At 28.0% G+C, this 23015-nt stretch overlaps 1 protein-coding gene across 2 annotated transcripts in view; it reads right to left on the bottom strand.

Annotated features, from left to right (window-relative positions):
• Positions 1-427: 427 nt before the first annotated feature.
• The window catches only part of LOC112687268 (protein yippee-like 1), a 34825-nt gene continuing 12237 nt past the window's right edge, over positions 428-23015 (bottom strand). The window contains exons 3-6 of one of the 2 annotated variants that reach the window (XM_025559901.1): positions 7654-7697; positions 7320-7428; positions 3799-3916; positions 428-541 (exon numbers count right to left, since the gene is read on the bottom strand). In XM_025559901.1, coding sequence (XP_025415686.1) covers positions 3812-3916; positions 7320-7428; positions 7654-7697 — 258 coding nt within the window. In that variant the 3' untranslated portion in view covers positions 428-541; positions 3799-3811. Of the gene's footprint in view, positions 542-3139; positions 3917-7319; positions 7429-7653; positions 7698-23015 lie in introns of those variants that run through there. The other variant, XM_025559893.1, reaches the window with a different exon arrangement.

Here is a 23015-nt window from a genome sequence, read left to right on the forward strand (position 1 = left end):
GTAATTGTTTTTCTATAAGTTCTTTTTGTCATAAATTACTTAATTGATAGCTAACTAAGTATTTAAAATAGCACGAATATTCCAATGTGTATCATGGAAGAAAAATATAATTAGTTAAACTGTTCATTATTTTAAATTTTACAATACTCTAATTCCAAATGGAATTATGTAATAAACTCAATAAAATTAGTTACAAACGATACAATAATAGGAGCGTAAGAGCTTTATTTGTATATGTTCATATAATTTTATTACATAATAAAATAAACAATATATCTCACTAGTAATGATTATATTAATGATAATAATATAATTATGATTACTTTCAGTGTCTGAAAGACGAATAGTAATTACACTTAAAATATAGGTACTAGACTAGATTAAAATTGTATTAAATAATAACAATAATAGGTAGTATGAGATAAAGATATAGAAAAATTATTACTCAAAACACATAACGTCTATCAATTATGGAAAAAAAAGGGATCAGAGTTGGTCGTCGATTACTTGAAAGTTTAATGTTGATGAAAAGATATATAACCTTAAAAGGAAAAGAGAAAATTATATTTGAAGGTAAATGAAGTTAGCAACAAATTAAAATATTTGCATTTTTCCCAAACAATTAATCAATATAAAAAATAATCAATATAATTTAGTTTTATTTAACAATAATAATTGTCCTAAGAATTAATTTATTAATTGAGTTTCATTTTATTAACTTTTAATTTATTATTAATAGACTGTATACAGCAAGAGAATTACAAAATGTAGCTCGGTTTATACAGGGCGAGAATGTATTATTAATTATTTTTTATATAATCACATAAACAGATTAATGTTAAGTAGTTATTGCTACAGTAAGTTGCTATTGGTTAAAAACAGAATTTTTTGTTTTCATTCAATTTATTTTTAGTAACTTATTTTTCATTCATTCTGATAATAACATTTTAATAAACTATTTTACAACACTTTGAGATCAGTTTTGTCAAGGACATGTGGAAAAAAAATTTTGTTTTGTTATCCCAGGAACTTTAATAATAATAATAATAATAATAATAATTATAATATAATTCTAATAATAAAAAAAATTAATAATAAATATATAAAAAAAAATCTAAGAACGACAAAAATAAAATGGAAGTTTTATTGTTAATTGCAATATAGCGATGCATTAAAAATAGTTTTAAAGGATATTTTTTACTTTCGAGACCAAAATGGTTTAAGTACCTATTGATTTGAAGTAGCGTAGAAAAATAATTATAATTATAAATATATGTGTTCTACAATATGTATTATTATAAATCTGATACCTACATCTATTTAAAATAATTTCATCTTTTAAAATATTACTTAATTTATTTGTTATCAAAGTATAAGTATACACAAACACACACACACACACACACACATATACACAAACACACACAAATACACACACTACAGAGTAATTATTGGTTCATAAACGAGACTTTGAAGTTGTGTGATATCAGTGATCTCTATTTCCTTTCCAACTTCACTAATTGTAACTAAATGGTTTACTACAAGGAGTTTATAATATCATAATTATTTCATTTTTTTTTTTTTTATTATTAATTACTTTTTTTAAACACAACGTATTTAAAAAAACTTCAGAGACACCGAAAATAATGTTCTAATTAATTAATTTTCAAATGACAACTTTTTATTTGAAACTAACTTTGTACTCTTGATACCTACAATGTAGACTTGTAATCAATATAAATGAAGTATTGAGAAGAAAATGTACAAGTGTAAGATCTAATCAATTGTTTCCACTGCTATACATTCCTAACAACGAAGAGAGATGTAACGCTCAAAGGTTTGTGGGTGGTACCTTATCATAACATGGATGGGGCAATAACACAATGAATGACAATCGTATAAATCTTAACTAAGAAAATACTATATTTATCTATCAACTAATTTAATGTATAATTTAATAACATGAAGTAAAGTCGACAGGAAAATATATGTAAATATTTAATTATTTTTAATAAATCTCTTGGTGGTATTCAGAACAGGTGTGGTTTTAACTATCATTAAGTTCAAAAATTAAATAAATACCAAACACTTTCAATGTAACTTGCATATAAACTATGAATGCATCATAAACAAAATAAAAAAATAAAAACTATCATATCAAGCATAATATATTGCCCAATGGAAAGTTAGTGATAAAGAAAAACCAATGTAATTATTTAAATCGAAGATAAAACATTTAAAACGAAACCCTGTTTAAATTTTTTGAAAATGTAATATAGTCATTACTATTTTATTTTTATAATAATCTAACATGAAAAATAAATAAAGACAAAATATGGATACAAAACTTTACCAGTGTTATTTGTACCACACAAAAAGTCTAATATTAAATATTTATCTTAACTGTTTAAATTTTCAATAAATAGTGTCAAAACCATAAATTTGTGGTTATAAAACACCAATATCGAGTAAAGAGCCAAAAAGGTGTATAATTCACTAATATTGTTTTCGTTGATATACATTTACAGTACCTTACCTAACCCTAATTAAACTCTAACAATAACATAATCACATAATTATTTAATAATATTATAAATATACATCTATTGTAGTAATTTTTATGTCACTATAGATTTTATGCCAGAATATTTATTACGGAACGATAAAATGGAATCTTAAAAAAAACAAATAGTTTTTCATTTTTGAAGGGAAAAACGTTATATACTTCATTTAATTTGTTATACACATATGTAACAACTACAAAATGAACTTTGGGTTTTGTAAATGGTAATTATTTTGAATTTTGATATGGATTATTAATAATTTTGATCCACAATTTTTTAATTAATTTGATAAAAGTAAAAATATTTTCTATTTTTTTTTTGTTTTACGTATTATCGTGTTTATTATATCATACTGTAAAATGTCCAGCAAGCAAAAAAAGCAAAATTAATGAATATAAGTATAATATAATTTAAATATACATAAATATATTTATAAAAAAAATAGCTTTGGTTAAGTATATTAATTAAATAATATTTAATTAATTTACTAAGAGAGTTACGATAAAAAAAAAAAAAATAGAACGAAGTGAATGATTTAACCAATAAAATTATCAGAACAATAACTTCAGAGTTAATAACAGAGGTTACTATTTAAAAACCAAGTTGATATTGTTGCTGATACAAGTTAAAGTAAAAACAATTTTACAAAATCATAAAGAAATTATTTTTTCAAAATAAATAAATATTAGTTTTCATTTTGTTGAATTCACATTTCATCGTTCGGTAAACAAAAAATTGTTAACCCCAACATACAATGGTAAGGTACACTTTATAATATATAAAATTAAATCATAAGTTAATAGTTATTTGGTTATAAGATTGTAAGCTATCTGTCAAACGTTAATTTATAAATGAGATTTACTTTCGTCGAATCGTCGGTATTGAAATTTTCATGTTTCCCTACTATTCTCTGATGACAGATAATGCAAGACGATGGTCGATGAATAACATTATTTTAATCATATTATTGTGACAAACGAAAATGCAATAACATCAAGATTGTTGTGGAAATACATAGGATGTATAGGAAATTACCTATTGCGTCGACACCAAATTTTTTTTCCAGAAAATCGTGGTTTTAAAGTCAGTTGGTGATATAGATAGATTGAGAGCGAGGGAGTAAGTGATAAATTATAAGACGGAAATATTTATGGACAAGTAAAACGAAAAAACGGTTGTGGACAGTGTATGAGAAACTAAGAGAAAAAAAGAAATTTAATACGCTTGTACGTACGCTCTAATAATACTCATTTCTTTGGTGGACTCTCCCATCCGTTTTCTTTGATCATGTGAGCCATTTCGATTATGTATTTTCCCTCCTTATACTTTTGGCTTGATTCGAAAGCATGTTCCTGCAAAATAAGCAAAAAAAAAAAAAAAACAATTATAATAATAACATATATTAGTAAATCAATAATAAATTATACTAAATTACATTTCATTATTATATTATTTATTTTATTATTAATAATTATACGTAGATACATTAATAATGATAATTAAAGACCGGATTCCCGTGCAATTGCATCTTTTTATGACGTGTTCTAAATTCTATAGAAACAAGCTACAAATCCAAATCAAGAAATGTAGATTAATTTAAAGAAAGTTTTATGTTGCACAAAATTGCATGTTTTTGGGTTTTTGCACAAAATTGCACGTTTCGGGTTTTTTTTTATAAAAATGTACTTTGGTACTAATATATTTGTATTATTTTTATCGTTGCTAATTTGTGTTGTTATCTGTATGAAGTATTGGATTTTTATATCTAATAATTTAATTATATATATATATATATCGATATAATACGACGTAATTAAGATTATGACTGTACTACGATACCTACTCGATAGATTATCGATTACATGTAGGTACACATACAGTACTACAATCTATCCGCAGCAGCCGTAGTTTTATTCACGTTTTATTCAACAATTTTATTGTTGATACTTATTACTTATTATTATTTAATTTAAAATACCGAAAATTGGTAGTAGTCATTGTTCTAAAATAAAGTGTTGGATCGAAAAATATCCAGAACTGAAAACAGAAGGCAAAATTATATTTTGCACGTCGTGCAGTAAGGCTATTGGTTGTGAACGTAAATCACAAGTCGACGCACACTGTAATTCAAGTACGTACCTATGCTAACACTAATTTTCTGTTGTAGTCAATAATTATTAACAATTTATTTATTTATTTTTTGTTCTTATTAGCTGTACACCAACAAATGACTGCTACTAAAAAGAATAATCGTAATCCGGTGCAATTGTTAATATTTGAAACCACCTCAGCAATGGCTAGTAGAAAAAGAATTTTTAACAGATATGTGTTTTGCCTTGGTAGCCACAAATATTCCTTTCAATAAACTTCAGTCGACACCATTTAAGAATTTTTTACAAAAATATGTTAGTCAGAATATTCCAGATGAAAGTACGTTACGAAAAAATTAACTAACAATTTCATTTACATTATGGTGGACGAAATGACTGATTCTAGAGGGCTGTATTTGTAGCTTAATTGTTCGGATACTTCATCCGGAAATAATGCCTACTTCATTTCTGATTTCTTACAAAAAATTTAAAAAAACTAACTATAAAACAATTTCTCGATTTGTGAATGATAGTTTAAAGGAATTTTTTGGAGACACGTTATTTCAAGATAAAATTCTGTTTTTTATCAGCGATGCCGCACCATATATGATAAAAGCTGGAGGAGCATTAAAAATATTTTATTCTAATATTATTCATATAACTTGTGTTGCCTATGGCTTAAACCGTGTGGCCGAAAAAGTTAGAGACATTTTCCAGGGTATAAATAAACTAGTAAATAATGGAAAACATTTTTTTTTAAAAGCTCCTCACCGTATTACTGCTTATAAAAATGTTATGGACTGTCACTTTCCGCCAGAACCTATAATAACAAGGTGGGGAACATGGTTAGAAGTTGCTTTGTTTTACTCTGAAAATAATAATCTAATATAGAAGATGACACCCAATATGTCAAAAAAGTAAAATCTATTTTGAGTACTACATCCATTATATCTGATTTATCATTTATCCGAACACATTTGTCCCAGTTGCCAAATTTAATTATAAAAATTGAAAAACAAAATTCTACTTTAAATGATCAAATAGGTGTAGTTGAAATAGTAATATTGAGAATGAAAAGGAACAAATACTTTATGAAAAATTCAAATCAGTATTTGATAAAAATCCAAGATACAATATTTTAAAACTATACAACTATTCAATAAATGGAAATGACGTAATTTAAAAGAAGATCCTGTTATTATAAGCTGTTACAAACAATGCCCGATTACAAGTGTCGACGTAGAACGTGTGTTTTCACAGTTAAAACACATATTAAGTGATAGAAGACATAATTTTACCGAAAAAAACTTAGAAATGTACATGATTATAAATTTTAATCAAATATTGTAAAATCAGTTATATATAGTTATACATATTGTCAGTTACAATTATTTTAATTAAATTAATTCAATTTTTTTTTAATTTTATATTTGAGTATAACAGTTAATGCCAACTTAAAAATAATAATATTATAAAAAGGAATAGTATTAAAAATAAAATTTGAAGTACCTAATTATAATGAAAATTTTGTTTTTGCACGATTTTGCACATTTTAACATTTTAATTGCACGTTTTTTAGGTGTTAGCTGCACAAAAATCCGGTCTTTAATCATAATAATACCTACAATTCATCATATAATATAACAAATATACAGTGGATAAACGCTGATTGTAAACAATCAATATCTTTATGTAGAACCTGGAAATTTTAATTCTGTTTTTTATTTCATTGTTGTAACATAAAAATACAGATTTTATAACCTTATACATTTTTTTTTTTTAGTTTTTTTCTAACTTCATTAGACAAACGCATGCGCAGTACAACTTTTTTTTCTTAAATGGCAATCACTTATTTTAATCACTAATTATTTTTTGTCTAATTTTTTAATGAAAATCTATAGTTTAACCAACTTTTCCAACTAGTTCAAAATTGACCACGTTACAGCAATTTTACAAAATAAAAAAAAAACCGGTAAAATGTAAGAAATGTTCAGTTTTTTGACTATAACTATAAAAATAGCTATTCTAGAATTGCTTGATAATGTCAATTCAAGTTGACATGTTCACCCTTATTAATAAAAGTGAGATTTACACGTTATTATAATTTAAACTACTGTTAATTTTAACTTTTTGAGCAAGGATTATAATTTATAGCAAAAAAATTTAAATAAGTTTGTTATTTATTTCGTTTTATTTAATGGATCCATTATTATTAGAATTATTAGAATTTATTAATAATTAATAACATTTAATTCTTATCTAAGTTATAAGTTTATTTAATATAGTTATTAATTAATTTAACGCACAAATTATTTGTTATTAATTTATTGTCCACCGAATGAACAAAAAATAATTCAGCACGCCGCATAAATTCTTTATTTGTTGCAGCAGTAATTAGTTCATAGGTCAGTTGATTACATGCTGCTGTTATTTTATCCTTTAAATGTTAAAAATTTATAGAAGGGTAAGTATACATAATTTTAATTGTTCAACAAATCTAAATAATGTACTATAGAAAATGTAATATAGAATAACAATTTAAAATATTTCAATAATTTATGTAACAACTTTCAATACTAAACTCAAACTATTTTTTCAGTTCTAACATTTTTTCTAGTAACATTGTATTAAGTTGTTCTTAGACAAAATAATATGGTAAACTTACGTATTTCCAACCCAGGGTAGTCTTACAGCATTCACAATAGATATCTGCGACTGCATGTAATCCGGTCAACAATATCCTTTCTTCAGCTGGTCCACATCCAACGTTTACACTATGAGAAACAATGAACAATAATTAATATTTACCTTTTTATTGAGCAAGATAAAATACTCAATGAATATCCATGGTTCATATTAATAAAAATAATTCTATAAAAGTAACCTAATCTTAGAAAATCACAGAATAATCCCTTTGCTTAGGAAATAATTATTATTGTTTTTAATCTAATTTTTGATCCCAAAAATTATCATTACGAATAAATCATAAAAATACTCACACAGAATTGAAAAGGTATGCTCTTCCTTGACTGCCTTGAAAAGACTGAAACAATAGAATGAAAAAGAAATATACTAACAAATTAACATATCGAAATAAAATTAACTAAATATAATTAACTAAACACCAATATACATCTATTGATCGTTCATATACCATATTTAATAAACTGCATTCAATATTTCAATATTAAAGTACTATAATACTCGTATAATACTTAAAATATTATTATAATTTAAGCAATACTTAAGTCCAATATTTGAAAAAAGAACTTTAATATTTATGATTATAATTTCTAAGGCTCGGAACTTGATGCGTTAAAATATGTAATTTGTTGAATAAAATACAATTTACATAAATTGGGCACATAAGCAGGGGTGTTCCCATAGGGTATACTACATATACGCTGTATACTCTCAAGATTTTTTTCATTATGGGTATACTGCGTATACTCTCAATCACAATCGATATTATATGATTATATCGATCCATATTTTGCGATATATATATATATATATATATATATATATATAATAGGTACTTCGTAGTAATAATGGTATGTTTTTTCCGTTGAATCTTTAGATTATTTTTACGATATATTTATTGTTATATGAATGGCTGGGCGATAACGCACCAGAATGGTGATTGCGGGGCTATAACAAACCAGTTCCCTAAATTTATAATTGGAATAAACACTATAGTCTCTAGCAGTGGTTCTCAACCTTTTTTTATTCACGGTACATTATACATCACAAGTTTTCGCAGCACACTCATGCACTTGACAACAACAAATACTTTGGCTACGCGCTAAGATATCCAGTTGGGTTAGAACCGTAAAGTTTGTATATATGTATCATCTTATCTGCACAATTAATTGACATTTAGCTGTTACAATTTCATCAATCGGCATTTTCAAATATCAGACATTTTTCACGGCATACCTAGTTGATCTCGTGGCACAGTAGTGTGCCGCGACACACCGTTTGAGAACCACTGGTCAAAAGTCATAGCTCATAATCGTTAGATATTCAGATACCAGGAAATGTATCGCGTACGGTGAAAGAAGTGGTGTACACAATTAATCACTAATCAGTTTATCCGTTACCAGTTTACCCCCAACACGTAAAATTTATAATACGATTGCACTTTGTGCGACCTACTGTTTAACGTTTAACTTAAACGTAAATAAGTCAGTTATAAATTGTAATATTAATTATAATTTACTAAAATAATATTTGTATTTGAGAAGTTTTATTAAACTCAACATTTAGTTTAATAAATTGTCCTATACTATATAACGACGTATAACTATATAGAAATAATACTGACTTTAAAGTGTTCTTTTTATTAAAATATGACTTCAAATTCTAAATACGCAGGCGACACACTTGATAAGTTTTTTATACCACAAGAAAAAAAAACTAAAAGCACTACTAATATTGATATTTCTGGTACTAGTTCATTTTTAGTAACGCCCAATGAAGATAGTTTTGATTTTTCTGTTGATAGTCAAATTCATGATGTATTGAAAGTATCCAACATTTGGCCGACATTATGGACAAAAGAACAGGTGATAGAGTTTCATGGAAAAAATACATGGTTAAATAGTAAAAATGGGAAAGTAGGATGTAAAAATTGTATTCAAGTTAAAAATAGTATTCAGTTTCAAAAATCTAACTCGGATAATAAAGTTCGAATATCATCTGAGTGGGTAGGCTTTGAAATAGTAGCAGCTGGGAATAGTAGAAAAAATAAATTGGCTTCATTGAGAAATAAAATTATACAACATTTAGAAAGCAAAGCTCATGGGTTTAGCAGAAAACATATTAATGAAAAGCTCAAACAAAGTATGAGATAAGATGTTCTACCGTATATCTGAAACAAATGGATTCCACGACTCGACTTTTTATAACAGTATATTGCTTAGCAAAAAATCACCGTCCCCTTATCCAGTTTGAAGAACTAGTATAATTACAACAAAGCAATAGATTAGACTTAGGCTCTTCCTTACATATCAGAATAACTGCCACTCGAATGGTAAATGTCATTACAAAGGAGATGCGCAAACGACTTATTTCACGTCTCATACAGTCGAATTCGAAATTTACCATAATGGTAGACGAATCGACAATGCTGAGTACCAAATGCACACTAATTGTGTATATTTTATCATATATCGATGCAGAAATGCCAATTGTAGCATCTTTAGACCGGATTGAGTTAAATAGATAAGATGCTGAAAGTATTGAGAAAGCTCTTTGGTCAAGTTTAAAATGTAATGGAATATTATCATCGTTTGCATTAAATAATTGGATTTCGTTTGCCAGTGACGGCGCAAGTGTGATGACAGGTAAGAAAGGTGGAGTTGCTACTAAATTGTGTGAGAAAATTCTCAATCTATTTACTTGGTATTGTTTATGTCATCGACTCGAACTCTCAGCATACGATGTTATGAAAGATTGTACTTGAATATCTCGTTTCCAAAGCTTAATGGACAAACTATATGTTTACTATCATCAAAGTCTCAAAAATTCAAGGGGCTTGGACAAATCTTGTGTTGAAGTAGGCATAGAAATGAAAAAAATCGGTCGCGTCTTGAACGTACGTTGGCCTGCAAGCAGTTTTCGAACTATAAAGGTCGTATGGAATAATTATCCTGGAATATATTTACATGTTAGTAAAGAACATGATGCGATATCAAATGGCATACGAAGTAAATTAGAATCCTCTTCTTTTTTAGAAGAATTTGGACTCTTTTACGATGTTCTTTCTGAGCTTGCAATGTCATCTTTTATATTACAGTTCAAAAAAAACAACCTTAATGCGTGCCCAATCGGAGATGAATAGAACCATTAGAATTTTAGAAAGTCTAAAAGCTGAACCTGAACAAAAAGAAAAGGAAATTATAGAAATTATTCGGAAAGGGATTCATAAAGATGTCAATATTATAATAAAAAAATCAGGAGGAAACAGCAGGCTACAATTTTTGCAGAATCTAGTTGACAGAATGCGGCATCGCTTATTTGATAACTCAAAAGATAGCACAATGCCTGAAGATCTTCAGGTAATGAAAATTGCAAATTATAATAATATTAAATTTAAATTTTACAATTATTTAAACAGCATAAATGGCATTTAAATTAAATGTTTTTTAGGTGTTTGATGAAGTGTTCAAAACAGCAACTAATGATGTCAAGGGAGAAGATGAAGTTAAAATAGTATCACGGAAATTAGGCTTATCTGAGTTTGAAAGTGTAGTTGACTTCCGTTTACGAAATGCTTCATCAAGTTTCATGAAAGCGTTAACCATACTCCCGACCTCAACATCTGATTGCGAACGAGGATTTTTAGATACGAACTTGACAATAACTGATTTGAGGACTAGTTTAAACATCGAAAATGTGTCAGATTTGATGTTCATCTCTACTAATGGCCCTTCAGTTGTAGATTTCAATCCACGACCTTATGTGAAGATTTGGTTGAAAGATCACCGTTCAGCAGTTTCAGTTCCACGAAGTAAGGAACGACAAGAATCAAACGATGAAAATAAGTTGCAGAAAATGTTTTTACCAATGTATTTTCTTAATCTTTTTAATATTTATAAAGATTGACGAAATAATATAGTAATATAAAGAGGATATATAAAAAATCTGGTTTAAAATTTTTTCTATATTATTGACATGCTATTTATCGGCTTTACTCCATTAAACCATAAGAAAAATATTTTTATTGTATTAAATGTTTATATTTGATGATAAGAGTATAATATACCAGAGGTAACCAGCGAGAAGCGAGAAGAGAATCGCGAGCCACAAATCATATTAAGAAATATGGAAGAGCCAAAATGTAAAAAAAAAAAAAAGATCATAGTGTGGCCACGGTTTGGTTATCCCTGTAGTATACTCTCAAAAAATTAATGGGAACACCTCTGCACATAAGAAAAATAATAAAAATTAAATTAAAAAAAAAAAAATAAACACTGAACACTTGTATATTGTTGTATCTTCCTGTTATACAAGGTACACAATCTTCATCAAACTTTAATTATCTAGATTATTAATGAATAAGTACTGATAACGACCACTTTATATTATGGTTTAATAATAATGCTTTAGTAAATTTAGATAAAAATTAATTCGTTGGTGTTCATTATTACAATTTTTCAGTACAATAGAGATTATATCGTTAAATGCACTGGGAACAATACTAAAATAGCCACCGATAAAGTAATTAATTTCTTCAAATTATGTATATAAAATGTAGAATTTTGATTGTCATATATCTAATACTTTTTGTTGAACTATAAATTTGTAAAAAAAAAAAAAATGTTGCGTTAAATCAATGTAATATACATATAAAAATTATAACAGTATATAAGTAGACCTAAAATATGCGAACTCCTATAAAAAATAACTAAATTTGTAAAATCATGCAACAAAAATTTATATATTTTAAATCTGTGTACTATGGAACGAATTTTTATCGAACCAGAATTTCAATATGTACTTTCTTAACAAATATTCTAATGCTTAAAGTTCTGAGCCTTGATAATTTTTAAATAATAGCTTATGGCACATTATTTTTTATAATATGTGCAATTACTACAAACCGGTTTGATTTTATTGCTAATACATAATATGTAAAGCTGCCAGTTGTCAGGATTGTATTGATTTTTAAAATAAATATAAATTTAAAATTTAGATTTATTACTACAAAATTGTTTTAAAGGAATAGTTAATTATTATCAAGTGCTATACGATAAATTTACCAATAATATTGGTTTAATTTAGGCATATCCAGGAGTTCATAAATTCATTAAGTTCATTGAGTTCATAAATTAATAATAATAATCTAGAGGGTTTTAAAAGTAAAAAAAAATCACACTTGCGCACGCGATGAGTTACCGCACACACATGTATTTAAAACGCTCACGCTTATTTATTATTATATCTGTGTCAACAATTACTAATTCTTTTATTTTACGTATCATATCAAAGAGGAAAAATCACCGATTCAAACTTTTTATTGAACGCTCGAAACTTCGGGATCCAATAAGACTTCACGGTAAGATTTACAAACATTTTAATTAATCTGAATACTCACTCCGTATTATATCATTATGCTACGTAACCAAATGCCGCCGTCGTCGGTTGCTAATTATATCTGATAACACGCATTTAAAATATCAAATCACAAAAATAACAAGCTCCCAAAACGATAATTATACAAAAGAACCTGATAATGACGATGACTGGTTAATCGCCGGACCGCAATCGCCAAAAACAAATAAAAGACCAAACACCTCACTAGGTTTATCTCTCAAACTAAAACAATCTAATAATATCTAGTCGGTTACTCATTATACAAAACCAACCATCCTGAAGGCTCTGCTCATGCTGAAACCGTAATCCTCATATTTTCTGACATACAACACAATTAATTGCCATGCAATTGAAGAACCATACATGAGAGCAACAATTTTCTCCATTATAATTAAAAATATACCGATTAAAATTGCATCTACTTACTGTCCTTCTCGTTACAAAATTGACACTGATAAGTTAAACAAATTTTTCAAATTGTTAGGTCATTCATTCATTGCTGGAGGTGATTACAACCCCAAGCTCTTACTTTGAGGAAGCAGGACTCCAAAACAAAGAGGATAAGCTCTTCATAGATCATTAATTAAAAATTACCTATCATTTATTTCCCCTCCAAACCCAACTTATTAGCCTGCTTATGAAAATAGGTTACCCGAAACACTTGACTTCTTTATTTCCAAAATCCCAAATCATATTAGTCCTAACATAGAAAATATGTGTGATCTATCAAGTTATCACTCTCCTATAATACTAACCATAGTTGAAGATATAATTCTCAACTCTAGACCTTCTCTAATTAAGAGGCCTGTTGATTGGAACAAATTCAGATATAATCTAGACTAGTGGTTTTCAAACATTTTTTGTCCGTAGAGCTCTTGTTTTTAAAAAAATTTACGGAGCCCCAAAAATCAGGAATTTATATTCAAGACAACAATAACTATTAATGTTTCATATTGAGAAAAACACACGGTTTAAAATTTCATTTTTTTTAAAGTTCAGATTTTGTCATTTGCTATGAAAACTTTGGTCATTTTAAGTTGTATTGATAAATTTACTTCATTTAATTTTGTGAAAGTATCAGCCAAGTTATGAAGTCATAAGAACAAAATTTTATCAGAAGTCTTAGTTGTAAATAAAATTGGTGTCACTAAAACGTATAACCCTTAGTCTTCTTCCGCGGAGCACAGTTTGAGAATCGCTGATCTAGACCAAACTATCAATTTAAAAATATCTTTTAAGTCTTGTTTCGATATTGACTTGCAGAAAAATGCATTGTTCGTACTATACAACAAAGAGCCACTATGTCAGCTTCGCCCACTAAACCCCATCAATTTAATCTTTTCTTAAATCTTCTTTTTAACATAGAACAACTAATCATAATTAAGCGTCATTACCTAGTCATAAAAAAATGTTAATAATTTAACTAGTGCTTTGAAAAAGAAACTACGTGTCCATAAATCTGAGCAGTTTTAATTGTATATAAAATCCCTACAGCTAAATAATAGTTCACTTTGGAAAGCAACCAAAAAACTAACCACATATAGGGGAAAAATTCCTCCTCTTCGGTAAGAAAACAGATTATTAGCAACAACTGATAAGGAAAAAGCAAATATTTTTGCCTCCCAACTAGTCGAAAAATTTAAACCGCATCCATTAGCCACCCCAGGAAACAATTTTAATGTTAAAATACATAACTTCCTCTCAGCACCACTACTCATTTCACTAGAAGCAAAACCGATTTCCCCAGGAAAAATTCAATTTTTAACTAAGAAATCAAGGTAAGGCACCTGAAAATTACTTTATCACAAACAAAATCCTTAAAAACCTATCTCTTAAAACCTTAACAATACTTACCTATATCTATAATGCAATGCTTTGATTGTCACACTTTCCCGAAATTTGGAAATTCGATGTCATCATACTTATACCTAAACACCTGTCCAAATCATACCGACATATAAGTTTACTCCCTGTTCTAGGAAAACTTTTTGAAAAGGCACTTTTAAAAAGACTACGACTTATTCTCCATAATAACTATTTAATCCCAAGTAACCAATTCGGATTTCGAAATAGGCATTCAACCAGTGGTCGTTTTACGGAGGGCGGGTGATAGGTGGACCCCCTATATACAAACAGATAATTCTTATTATTTTAAAAAATCCTTAAACGTTTTTCTTTTCGTGCATAGTTAAGGATTTTTAATGCATATTTAATCAAATGTTAGTGCATTATTGCATGCTTATTAATGCGTTTTTTAGTGCATGAATTTACGAGCCCTGATTATAACTGTAGAGTGTACACTGTATAATGATTTTTGTATACTGCATACTAAAATAATAAAAAAAAAAAAAAAATCGAACTTTTTGAACAAACATCGATGTTTTTTGCCCATCCCTAGCACGAAGGTCTTCTATACAAATTAAAACACTAAATGCTCACTGCATACTATATCATTATAAAATAATATTTAAAAAATAGATCTTTTGTTGTACATCAAGGAATTTATCTATCATCCATCCACCAAATTTATGCCGGAGTTTCACAAGGTAGCAATCTGTCTCCCGATCTAAATAACTTGTTAACATCCGATATTCCTCAATTAGATAACACCCTCCTTGCCACATACGTTGACGAACTGCCATTCTAGCAAATCCCAGCCAAATTACCAATTTATTCTAGAGTCAAGTAAACAAAATTGACTCATAGGCCAAACAATGGAGAATCTAAATAAATACCGAAAAATCTGCGCAAGTTACCTTTACTTTAAAAAGATTCCCCAAAGAATGTACTCAACTAATAATGAACAACATCCCCATGTCCGAACAAAAAATAAACGTGGGGATCGCATTTAAAATAAAAACGAAAATCAGCAAATAATAGACTTCATATCCTCCGCCCTCTCCTAAACTCAAAAATATCACTCCAAAATAAGTTCATTTATAAAACAATTATAAGGTCAGTTTGGTCCTATGGAATAGTAATATAGGGCTTTCAAAATCATCTAACATATGATCAATCCAGGAATTTCAGTCAATCTCTTTGAGGCTACTAACACATGCTTCCTGGTACATTTCAAATTTTTCCCTACATAATGACTTAAAAATAATAATTACCACCGAAATAGGTAAAACAATGTATAAGCACTTCCATCAACATTTAAGCACGCATAGTAACTTATTCATATTACAAATGTCTACCTTTACTCTACCTAAAAACCCAGCTCGCAGGCTTAAGCAAATATGGTTTAGATATCAATTAAATTAAAGAGTTGTTACCGATTGGTTGCTTCCTCAACATGTTATTCTTGTAAAGTTAATCTCTGTTGTCAAATTTGTTCATTGTAATTTATTTGTTTGTACAAATTATAAATTTTCTTTTAAATAATAATAATAATAATAAAAAAAAAAATCACGAACTTGGATTTAAATTCATTCCATAAACAACATAACGCTTTATTATTTTTTTGAACTACCACAATCTATGGTCTATTGTTCGTGAAATGATCTCCCACTTTTACTTTTTGACATCATTTATTAAAAAATATAACCATTGAATTATTATAAAAATAACACTCACCAATAATTAAAACTGCCAAAACGATGCATTCTGACTAATCAAAGGCAACGATAAATTTTAACACATGAAATACATTCGATTTGACGAATGAGTAATGACTAACGCTAGTTGTGGACCAGTTTCACACGTTCTATCCGTTTTATAAATATATACCTAATAAAGTACTTACCAAATAAGATTTTCTTATTGAATAGTAATAAAATTAATAGTTGTTGAGCAGTGTAGATATTCAATTCAATGCGTGTAGGTATAATACTATAAACTTATTATTTCATTTTTGTAATCTCAATTTATTTTAGTCTACGTCCTACGACCCGTGGTTTTTGATGACAAATTTTTACACAGTTGCGTGTGTCACTAAAATAGTGTGCGCGTGTTACTCTGTGACACGCGTGTCATTAGTTCGCCATCTCTACTACATAGGGTCAACAATAGACAGGGTATACTATACAAGAAAAAGTAGAAGCTTGCATGATATCATATTGATTATAAATTTAATTGTACTCTTGCGACAATAATAATAATTATCGTCGCTAAGATTCGATGATAATTCATTATTAATATTGCCATCGTTTGCTGTGACGGGCTTTTGGGAAATGTATTGTGACATTATTTGTTGGTTCTATATCTTTTCTTTCTTTAATATATAATGTATCAAAAAATTATGTAACAAAATGGAAGCGAACCGTAGTATTAGTATTAGTGTAAGAGCTTATGGAGTGTCAATAGAGTAAATGCGTTGACGTAACGTAATGCATTTTAGTGGAAGTTCAATTAAAAATAATTTGGGGTTTATATTAGGTAAATCATACAGAATGAACTCCATTCCATTCCATGAATTCCAGGGTTGGGGCTACAGTCTGTTAGTTCCTACCCACATTCTATGCATTCCAGTCAGTTCCTAGGACAGCTTCAGTGGCGCCCAGACAGGTTAATAAGTGATGCACCTGCATGTTCTCTCGAGAAGGGTGGGTAGGTGTGTAAGTGGTTGCTTAACTTGGAAACCCAACATTATAGTAAGCAAATATGCAATTTGTGGGTGTGTGGATGGGCAACTTTTGTTAGTTGTATGTGCTCTCAAAATACCTCTGTGCGCCACTGGACGGCTTTTATATTTAACGTAAGTATTTCAGCTTGAAGTCCTTTGTTAAACGTTGAACACAATACATAGACAACTGATGGAAGATAATTTGGCTTCATCCCCGTTAATTGCCAAAGAAGATAGGTTTGCGCAAATGAATGTTTGCAACAATGACAGTGCAAGATCAACAACAACCAAATTTTAATTACCAGATGACTGGTAGCAAGTGATCCTACTACAGAACTGGGACAACGATTTAAGTGAGTGGACAAATTAATTGACCCGAAAGATATCAACTATACAGTCACATTTATAATACAACTAAGCGAAAACGTAGTTTTTGGGTAGGTTGCACCTCACAATATAGAACGGAAAAGTAGGCCGATTTGCACGGACGTGACTCTGTACGCACATAATAACTTAGTGTCTACCTGAATCAAACAAAAAAAACGTATTGCAAATAAAAAAACATTCAGCAGAACTTGACTTACGGATTTTTACTACAAAATTAAGAACATAAAAAAATTGAAAACATAAAATAAATGGCTTTGGTTTAACATTCGCCATCAACATTTGGCAACGATGTGATAACACCGGTGTCGAGATCATTATCATACTCTACGCATTGATGTTGTGCTAAATTAAAATGATAAAATAAATGATAGCAGCGATCCACGAAGGTGAATAAAAAATATTAAAACAAAAATAAATACGCTGGGCATAGAATTTGTTAACACAACAAAACCAAAATTTCTATACGCGTCATAACGCGTCAACAACAAAAGTACAAGAACACGTGACGTCCGACACTAGGCGGAAAATACACAACAATATTTGTACGAACATTAAAATTCACAACGTTGAAGTACAGTCTCTCTCTCTATCTCTCTCTCTCTATGTATCTATCTCTCCTTAATGTTATTTATCATTACCACCATTAAATTATATATGTATATGTATACTTACAAGATGCTACATATAATACAGCGATTGAGAATATATGAGGTCACATTTCGAGAACTATATTTCATGAAATAATTATTTTGTTTGGTAACAAATTCAGAATATTAAGCACAAATTATTATATTTTTTTACTGTAGTATAATCATAGATAGTTTTAGAATTTTTAAAATAAATATAGTCGTGTAGATATACTTACAAATAAATATATATATAGCAACCTACAGTAATTGTTATAATTAATTTTAACATACGCGTAAATGGGGGGAGCAAGGAGGGGAGCAATTGCCCCCCAGAATAAATTATGAGGGCAGTGCCTCCTCTGATATTTAATAAACCTTGTTTTAAAATAAGTACAAAATAGCTGGTTATAGCTATTACTATAACATTTTTTTTTTTTTAATCTTAATTTTAAATTTTCGCTTGTTTAACATAATGTTGGAAAATGAATAATTTTATATAATAATATGTAGGTAGTAAAGCTGTATTTAGCATTGGACACCCTTTTCGTTAGATATGTAATTATATTTTTGCCCCCCCCCCCCCCAATAAATTTCCAAGTTATATATAATATTAAGCACATGCCAAATAAACGATATTTATATTGATATTGAGACGTCGACGTCAAGGAACGTTGTACGGTATAATAAATAAGAATTAGAAACGGTATATAGATCTACAATTATTATTCATGTAATATTATTAAAAAAAAAAAATGTAAAAAAATATAAAATAAAAATAAAATATTAGATATAAAACTTATTCATAAACATTTTTAATAAAATTAATACTATTTTTGTTGTTTATGGGACCATTAATTCAGTCACGTCATTGGGGGGGGATTCCCCCCTTATCATTAGCGGGCCGTTGTCGGGCCGGATATGGGCTGCAAGTCCGCTAGGAACTAACTTTTTAAATTATTTAATTCTTTATATTATATTATGGATAATTCTTCTATTTTCTATAAGTATTTTATTACTATAGTATTTCATTAATGTAATTGTAATGTAATAGTTAACGAGCAGTTTTTTTTCGTTATATTATGGGCAGGTCAAAACTTTTGCCCCCTCTCAAAAACAAATGACGCAACTGCATTCATTTTATCTTGTTAGAATAGAAAAACATAGCATTTTATTTTAAAACTTATCTCAATTGCAATGCCTGTGATTAGTTTTTCTTAATCTTTTTAACAAAATAATAGAATAAACGAGAATTTATTGTTTCCGTGCACAGCATAATAATAATGCATATATTACACGAATAATACAATACAATAACTTGATACTAATTAAAACGGTTTTGGTTAGAGCATATTGTAAAATATATTGCGTTACATTAGCTCATAGAAAAGAAACAAGAGAACTGCAGTTAACAGACTTAACAAATTTTAACTGTCACAACTTTGTTTGATACATACGCCATAACCAAACGTGATACTTATGACGACATGCAATTGTACACTTGTACTTGCAGTATAAAAAACATATTATTAACACAATCTATATTATTTGATATAGAGTTATAGCACTTTTTTGTAGCTACAAAAGTTCCTTGTTGTTACAATATATTAATTATGAGCTTAAACTATTTTTTTTAATAGTATGTTCGTATTAAATGACATAGTAAATTAGAATATTTCTTAGTCATTGAGGTTAATACGAATAATATTTATAAGTAAAATTTAAATAATAAATATTATAATATATATTATTATATTATATTATAATATTATTATTATTTATTTTTTTTTATATATTATATTATTTTCTATTTAGTAAAATTTAAATTTACTTATTACTTATAAATATTATTGCGAACACGTGGTTTCCAGAAGCTTGATCGTTTTTCAACTAATCGAACTAAACATAAGAAACTCGTTTAATTTAATTTATACATACGTAAAATTATAATTTAATAGTATGTGTAGATTCATGTGTAAGGACATCGAACCGTATGATGAATTAAGTACTTGTTGAACTACTATATGTAAATAGTAAACACACGATACGGGACTTATGTAAGTTATGTATACAGTATGTACTAAAAATTAAACTATGTAGGTACTATGTATAATAAATTATATAATATGTATGATATTTAATATAACAAATACACATATATATTCAGTAGAACTGACGAGCGCTATCTATAAAAGCGAGTGTAGCGTATAGTACACACAATATACTGATGACCGAGTAAGTATTGCGCAGATACAAACAATCCGCTGCTGCCGTCGATAAACGACAAACAAAAACATCAACATGGTTAAGTTTCGAGTATTATACAGTGACGTCACACACCATCGTCTATTATTGCTGATGTATATAGGGCGCGCCAACGGCACGTGTAACCGACCTGTTCAGATTATACATACTCTAGGCTTTTCGGATCAAAACAGTCTCCCGTCGTGAGACCACACAGCCTTTTATTCCTAATCCTTCCCAGCAATCTCCTTTTACTATGGAGCGTAGAAAAATACGAACGTCATTCGATACTCGAAAGGGTTAAAAAATAAATGTTTTTTACTGAAATAATCTTGCAGTCAAATAAATAGCTAATTCATTAAAAATAAAAATGCGCTCAGAGGGGTTTATTTAGATTTTTTTGAGGGAGGGACTGGGAATTTCCTCAAAAAAAATTTCACAGTTCGACAAATTAAAAACAAAAATTATAATTTAATTAAACAATATTAATTTTTATTGTATAATCATAACTTTTTTTTGAATGGAGTGAAAAGAGAAGATAGAATAAAGAACAAATATGTGAGAGGCAGTATTGGTGTAGCGTTTATAGTGGACAAGATGAGAGAAACTAGACTGAGATGGTTTAGACATGTGATGAGACAATAGGAAACAAATGCAGTAAGAGTTGTTATTATGAACGTTGAAGGTAAAAGATGAAGAGGAAAGCCAAAAAATAGATAGTCTTCAAGGAATAATCATAACTTGTACAAAGTATGACAGTTTTAATTTAAAATAAATTAAGTAACATATAAATATTAATTATCATACATCATTTATATGGAAATTTAAATAATACTATCTTCTAGATACGAATAATTATTAATGTTATTGTTTAAGGAGTATAATAATAAATAAATAAGTGTAAATACATCGTCAATATATCAATGACTTTGGCCACAACAGCTTAAATTGGATTTTAAAAATAAACTTACAAAATGGGTCAAATCCGGCAGGGAATCGCACCAACTGAAAGCGTTACTTCACAGAGTATCTTAAATAAAAACGGTTCTTTAAATGTCTGCTGAGCTTGTAAAAATTACGTTCTCTGTTAACCTATTTTCAATTATAAAGCTTTTAACATTAACATCAAAAGCATATATCGTGAACAAATATTTAGATTTTAATTCATAAAATACAGAAATATATAAATGCGATCAGTTGTTAAACGAAACGAAAACCATATGCGATATTTAATGTTTTATATAATAATATGCACTATAATAATATAATAGATAAAATACAAAATACAAAACTAAATGTCTGCTTATAATATATGTCCAAATAGGTCCCTTTAAAGTTTTAACCTTTCAAGTGAGCTCGTACCATGTAATGGTTATAATACCAGATTGACCTATATAATTCCGCAGAGATTATAATACAAAACATTAACTCATATAATGGTCTTTAATCGATATGATTATAAAAATTTCTGTGCGAGAGGAAGTATTGTGCGTAATAAAATTGCATTATAGAGAAATTTTGAAAGAAAACATAAAATAAAAAAATACACTCATAACAAAGGAAATTTAATTATATCCGTACAACAGTTGATTTTTATAGTGTATAAAAAAATTAAATATAACACTAAGTTTTATTGATCGACGAAAACATTTAAAAGTATTTAAATACTTGAATAATTCATAACTGATCCATCATCATTTGTATAATAATTATGAAATTTTGTTTATGTATATTTATATATGAGTATATTATACTAAATATCATATATGTTATGTATTTCTGTTTGTTTTTAATATTTCTGATATCAATTTATCAACAGGTATGAAGCACACAACGTTATTCAATTTTTCAATTACATATTTTTTACTTAAAATTGTTTTATCCTCCATTTGACTATGATAGTAAAATAATTATATAATTTTTTAATAAGCGTATAGACAATATATATTTTGATAATAAAAATAAAACCTTATTTTCAACTAGAATTAAAATGCATTTGAGTGCGGTCAGTGATTACTTAGACGTAAACTGGAAGGGCAAGGAGGTATTGCCCCCCCTTATAATAAATTAGGAGGGGCAGTTCCTCCTCTGATGTTTAATGTATCTTGTTTTATAATAAGTACAAAACAGCTGGTTATATCTATAACTATAGTTGTTTTTAAATCTTAATTTTCAATTTTAGTTTATCTAACATGCTAGATAATGAATAATGAATAATTTTATATAATAAGATTTAGGTAGTAAAGCGGAATTTTTGTTTAAAACTTATAAAATATTAAAAACTTTTAAGTCTATTTATTTATGTTTGATTTATTTTATTACTTAGTAATATTGATCATCTTATACTAATATATACTAATATATAATAAATGGTGATGTGAACATAAATTTACAATTAAGTAAAGTAAGGTTAACTATACAAAATAGTTGATTTGTAACT

The sequence above is a fragment of the Sipha flava genome, unplaced genomic scaffold (genome assembly GCF_003268045.1).
Source record: "Sipha flava isolate LNK unplaced genomic scaffold, YSA_version1 109_pilon_pilon, whole genome shotgun sequence".
Classification (NCBI taxonomy): domain Eukaryota; kingdom Metazoa; phylum Arthropoda; class Insecta; order Hemiptera; family Aphididae; genus Sipha; species Sipha flava.